A 6,377-nucleotide genomic window follows, 5' to 3' on the forward strand; every position below is an offset into this window, starting at 1 on the left:
CAGGGCCACCAGCCACAGGATCCCGGACATGTCCCCATGGGAAACACCTTGCTGTTCTTGTGGGAATGTCTCTGTTGGGTGTGAGCTGCATGGTGGAAGTGTCACCCGTTCCTGCAAGAGGGGCTGAGAACGTCACAGAGAGAGAGAAGGCCAATTCTTGAATGAGGAAACCAGAGCAAGAACCTAATCTCACCTTTGTGTAGGCCATGGTCTTGCCCTGGCCAGTGTTGGAGCTCTGTGACCCAGGCATGCCTGGGGCTTGTTAACTGGCTCTGGAGCTCAGCGAGAAGGGTCCCATCAATGTCACTGAGCCCTTGACTAGACATAGGAGTTTGTTGCTTCCTGGGGGCTGGCTGCCTTCAAGTGTCCTGGCAGAGCTGTCAGTCCCTGCCTGGAGCTTTTCCAAGCAGAAAGGAACCAAGTGAGACACACAGGAAGGTGTGATGGGCACCCAGGCTGAGGACTGTTGGCACCACAGCAGCTGGCACAGACCACTTGTCCTGAGGGTCACAAATTCCCTATGGACTCCTGGCCTTCAGAAAGACCCAGTGAGCTGAAGGACAGGCAGCAAGGCCTGCCTGCCTTCCTGGACTGCCCTGATGGGAGAGTGGGGTGAAGGGGAGCTCCCACCCACCTTCATCCTGCCTGACTATAGATCTAGTTAGCAAAGTAAATTAGCATGTAGCTCCCAGTGTAGGCCATGGAGACATCTCAAGAGCAATTCAGCCCACCCAAGCTCTGTGCTGGGCTATAGACATGCCAAGTCTTTTGGCTTTAGGGAGCCTTGGGCAAGGCCGGTCCTTCAAGGCCAGCTTGAGTTAAGTGGGGGCAGTCAGGCACTGTTCTCCCCTGTTGATTGCTGCAGTATATGGCAGTTGTTGCTGTGTGCCCAGTGCCGAGAGTGCCCAAGCAGGTTCCCAGGAGACCTGGTAAGTAGGTACCCAAACATAAGGAATCAGACCTTTTCTTCTGGGAGACCTCAACTGCAAGACTGAGGTGGGACGTGACCTGTGGAAGGGAGAGCACTGGCTAGTTGCCAGCAATGGAACCGCCAATGCATGAGGTCTTCTGTAGACTTAGAGACAAGAGGATCCCAGAGGAGGCCTGGGGCTTGCTTGGTTCTGCTCATTCTTTGGCGAAGGCATGAAGATGTGGTGACATCTTCTTTCACAAACGTGTGGTCATCTTCTGCATCTCCGATTACCTTGCTGTGAAGTTCCAGGAGAAGTGTCCCTGGGAAGCTGTCAGGAATCTGCACACCAATCCTTGTTGCACTGCTTCAGACAGACTAACCCAGGGGCCTATGAGCACATGTTCTTTCCCAGAGCTCACAATCCCAAATGATAAGATTGTTTTATGAGTGTCAGGCCTTGTGGCTTCATATATCTTTGAAACAGTCTCCTGCACAAACTCCAGCACCAATACTTATGTCCTGCCTCTCAAAACTTAGCCTGGACCTCTGCCGTGAAGCTGTCACTTTGCTCTGCCTGATCATGTGTGTCATGCAGCATCCATAACAGCATCCATGCCAGAGGCTTTACAGCGTCCACCTCACAGCAGAAGATGAAACAATGCTGGAGGAAAAGCAATGAATTATGCCTGTACCATGTCCCGGGGTGAAACTGGATGTGCAACACTTAGAAATATGGTTTTCATTTTGTGGAGAGAAGGAAGAGGAACTGTGTATGGCAAAGGCTGAGCGCATGTCGAGATCATCTCCCATTTCTTGCCAGGATTCATTGATTATTCTTGCACTTCTGCTACCTGAGTTGTGTAGATAGAAGAACTTAGCAGCACCCATTCTGGCTTTAAAGGCAACACATCTCCAAGAATCCTTCAAACATGTGGCCCAGGAATGGTTTCTGGAAAAGCATTCAGGGATGAGCAGGGCCAGAATCTCAAGCTGAGCTCTCTTGGTCCATTTCCCAGGGACATCCATTTGACATGCAAGCAAGGTGTTGTGGTGAGAGGGTAGGATGAGAGCCAACATGGAGTGGAGAGCAGGAATATTGCAGTAAGGAGGAGGGGACCAATTCCAGCAATGGGAGAGGACTAGGTAAGAGAGAAGGTGCCTGATGAGCACAGGACATCCTTATGGCCTCCTCCTCCTGGCTGGTTTAGGAGGAGGCTTTGCCTGGCCAGCAGCACAGCAGAGAAGGGCAATGGCAGCCCATACCTCTCATTCTCAGGCATCTAGGGCTAGCAGCGGCAGTGCTAAGCTATGGGCATGTTAGAGCCCTTTGGAAGTAGCACTTCAAGCTAGGAGAAAGTACCCCTGGGTCTGGGATCATGTCTGCAGTGTCTTTCTGGGGGTTTGGGCTGGCCAGGAGGTAGCAGTCTGCTGTTCCTCTTGTAGACAGTGTCTCCTTCTCTGATGAAAGGGCTGACTACTCCCTCTTTAATTACAGTAACGAATTTAGCAAGTTGGTAGCAGAGGAGTATCTCAGCTTCTTTGACTTCACTGGCCTGACCCTTGACAAAGCACTCAGGTGAGCTGGTCTCTGGCACTGCCGTGTAGGGCCTGGGCTGGAGAGAGCGGAGCAGCGCGGTGGGTTTCTCCTCCAGGCTTCCTGACGCCGTGGAGGCTGTCCGTGTGATAGGACTGGGGGGGAGCTCCAGGTTGTCATTTAAGCTTTGCTCTGGTGTCACATTTGGCACAGGGTACTGCCACCAAAAGTGGGCTTCAACAGGAGGGCCCACAGCCTGCTTCCCCATGGTGGAGAGCAGCTTTCCCAGGAATCCCATCCTGTACAAAATCAGAGCAAGTGGGAGCAACTTCTTCCTTTGGGATGGACAACCCAACCTAGTGCCATCAAGCCAGAGGTGGGTCCCATCTCAGTTTGCAGCATGTTTCCCTACGCAGCTCAGAGCTGGCTCCGTAGACACCTTTTGCATTGCACCTGCAGGGGCCCAGGGGTGCGCAGGCTGGGGGAAGGACACAGGACTTCCTAGTTGCTCTGAGGAACCCTTTTCTGTCTCCCTCCTTAGCATGGATGCTGCCTAGAAGATTCATCCATGGCATCTTTAAGTATCACTTTCTCTTTGCAGGACATTCTTGAAAGCATTCCCGCTGATGGGAGAGACACAAGAGCGGGAGCGGGTGCTGATTCATTTCTCCCGGCGATATTGCCAGTGCAACCCAGAGGAGAGCACATCTGAAGGTACCACTTTCTTTCCCTGGCTCTAGTGTCCATTGCACACTCACAGTGCACCTGTGTCACACAGCCTGAGTGTAAAACCGGCCATGCACAGCCAGGCCTGAGCAGCACCCACGGGGCAGGCAAGGCTGCAGCTTCTCCCTTTCTCTGGCATCCTGCCCTGCTGATTATCCCTGCCCTGGGAGGGACTGGGGACACCAGCTGCTGCACAGACACCCCCAAGAGAGCCAGCTGAGTCCCCTCAGGATCTGAGAGTCTGACTGCGGGCTCCCAGGGAGCCTTGTCCTCTCGTATGAGCTGTGCTGAAGACAAGCTCCTCAGCTGTAGCCTGGATTAGTGGCCACGCTTTGCCCAGCCACCAAAGGAGATGGTGAGTGGTTCTCAGGGGTTGAAAATGACTGCAGTTGTGGCTTGCAAAATGGTTGCTGGCAGTGGGAAAATAAGTGGCTGGTGCTAGCCAGCCCAAGACCTTGTCCACTGAATGGAAGAAGACATTTCCATGCAGATTGAGGAATGCTGTTGGCTTGCCATGCACAGAGGTTTTGTTCCTTGCATCTACAACTGCAGCAGGAGAAAGCACAACTAGGTAAAATTCTTGGCTTACTGGAGTTGCAGATTTTGTTAGCTACTTTCATCTCCTCCCCATATTTTCTTTTTAAGTTAAATATAGTTTCTTCTGACATTTTTAAATGGGAAAGGTCATTCCTGGTACACATGTGCACATGCACACATCCAGACATGAACATGTTCATGTTTGCACTTAGACAAATGCCTCTACACTCCTGCTTACAGGCATCTAAAAGTGCACCCATGGGTGGAAATCAGGCTGCTGACCTGACAGCAGTGACAGTTGTTCCTCCCCCACCTCTTCAGCATGCAATATGCCACTTGTTTCTGAGAGCTCCTGCTTGTCTCCGTCTTGCAGGCTTCCCAAATAGCAGCAGTGCCTAGTGTCGCTTGAACCCTCTAGTCACTCTACCAAGCTAACTGGACACAAGGTGTTCTCAAAACAGAATGACCTCTTTGCTTTCATCAGTGGTATCCCGATAAAGTACAGGTTTAGATTGCATTTCCCTGTGTTTGTTTGAAGTTCTCCTCCGCTGATCCAAAGAGGACCTTCCCTAGCAAAGGACCCTCCACCTGTAGATATTAAGCTGCAGGCTGAATTTTCAGCAGCAATTCCCAACCGAAATATCCCAAATGCCCAGTCCTGACCCATCTTCAACACCTGGAAATGTTCCCCCACCATATTGCGTCCACCTCCATTCCTACAGACAAGGGTCTTGAGACCCTTTCTCCCCTTCTGGTCCTCAGGCGTCTAACACCCACTGTGGGGGCATGCATGCACCAACTTGAGTAGAGGCTGAGCTCAAGCACAGAGTGTCAGATCTCTGACTCCATCCCACACCCTTCAGCATGAGGGTGTTTGGAGAGCAGTGACTAGTCAAACAAAATGCAAGCTTTGCCATGGCAGTGTGGGTTACAAAGCTGCTGATGGAGCCATGCTACAGCAACTGTTCAGAAGATAAATTAGATCCCAGTTCTGAACACTCTGCAAGAAGGTGCCTGCTAATGCAAACACAAATGAAGCCAGAAAGTAAAACTTCCATGGCCCTTAGTGGAGATGTCACTGCTGCTGGTATGACCCGTTTAAAAAATGTTACACTCCTGAACAGTACAAAACTATTAAGACTAAGGAAAACTGGATCTGAAACACGTTACTGCTGCTGCTGTTGTGACCTATTCATTAACATTTAGGGCCACAGCATTGCCTGTGATAGTGGCAGCACATTTCACAAGGCTGGGCAGGACCACCATTTGGTCTGGATCAGCAGACCAAATGTAAATTCAGTGAGTTCCAAGCAGGACAGGGCTGTGCTCAGCACTGGAATTGAATGGGGCTTGAAAAATACAATTGTAATCCAAGTGCTACTTGAAGCTGATGCAATGGAGGGAAGCAAAGTGGCTCCTTCAGGTCACATCTTTTGCAGATACTGCAAAAGTATGCACTAGATGTGTGGTAATTTGAGGAAGTTATTGCAAGCTCTTTCTTCAGGAAGTAGTTCCTTCTTGTTATGTCCAGCCTTAACCTGCAAAGAATCTTCCACCAAGTACAGCCAGGTGAAGATGTCAGCCCAGAGAACCTCCGACAGAGACTCCAAAATATACAGTGGGAAGGCACATTGTCCTAAGCCCAAACCTGCTTCTTGGTAAAGTGAAGGAAGGAAGTGATCAGTTTCTTCGGAACTGATTCTCTCTTGAAGGGGGATGTCCATCACATGATTTCCCCAAGACTGTTAGCCCTCATAGAGAAATAGGTGATGTTCCCATGAGAAATGTTCCTTCCTCAGAGACCATGGTTCTTCCAGGAAAGGGATAAGCTCATCCTGGGCTTTTTGGTTGTCTTTAGATGGCAGTGTTTAGAGCTTGGGCTTGAGCATGGGGTGCTCAGGGCTTGTCAGTACTCCACACAAATGGTGCCATTGTTTTGTGGCTGACTGGGATGGGGACAGGCCACAGCTAGCTCTCTGTGGCTGCACATCTATCTACCCTCACAAGAGGAGACCAGTGTCACTTCCCCAGCTGCACCTGGGGGTAAGTCACAGCCTGACCCTAGGGCACCAATTCACAGAGCAGCGTGCACAAGGGAAATAAACCAGGAGCATCATGTCATGTCTGGCTTGGCCTGTGGAGCAGTCCATCTGTATAAGCACACCAAGTCATGCCAAGAGCAGGGCCAAAGACCAAGCCTGTGCTATTTCTGCCCCTGTCTCCTCCCTGGTGCTCTTTAGGCCTTTTGTGAGATCCTTGCAAGGACCAGTTCACGTGCCAGAGTGCATTTGCATCTCGCTGTTGTGAGGTGGTGCACGGAGACTGTTCTCTTGACCTTGCACAGCTTCAGGACACAGCGTAGTTTTGAAATAACAACAAGCCACCAGGCTACCTAGTACAGAAGAGGGTGCTGTGCTGTCTCAAATGGAAAGAAAACTTCATGTGAGTTTTATTAAGTCAGAGAGCCAAAAATGCTGCTGTCATTTGTAGTAATAACGTATATTGAACAACTCAAGAGCTTACAGGCTGCCCGGGAATGATGGCTGAAGACCTCAGGACAAAACCCTGAGTTGACTGTGATCAACTGGGGGAAACTAGCTCTGTTTGCTAGGATCTCTGTCCCATTGTGCAACAGCATTGGCCAAAACGGATATGGAGGAAGACTCA

At 50.6% G+C, this 6,377-nt stretch overlaps 1 protein-coding gene across 1 annotated transcript in view; it reads left to right on the plus strand.

The window, feature by feature from the left end:
- PSD2 (pleckstrin and Sec7 domain containing 2) overlaps positions 1 to 6,377 on the plus strand; it is a 44,685-nt gene that overhangs the window by 12,757 nt on the left and 25,551 nt on the right. The window contains exons 4-5 of the mRNA XM_009890692.1: positions 2,409 to 2,489; positions 3,049 to 3,161. Of these exons, the coding sequence (XP_009888994.1) occupies positions 2,409 to 2,489; positions 3,049 to 3,161 (194 nt within the window). The remainder of the gene's footprint in view (positions 1 to 2,408; positions 2,490 to 3,048; positions 3,162 to 6,377) is intronic.

This window comes from Charadrius vociferus, unplaced genomic scaffold (genome assembly GCF_000708025.1).
Source record: "Charadrius vociferus isolate BGI_N301 unplaced genomic scaffold, ASM70802v2 scaffold828, whole genome shotgun sequence".
In the NCBI taxonomy this organism is placed as follows: Eukaryota; Metazoa; Chordata; class Aves; order Charadriiformes; family Charadriidae; genus Charadrius; species Charadrius vociferus.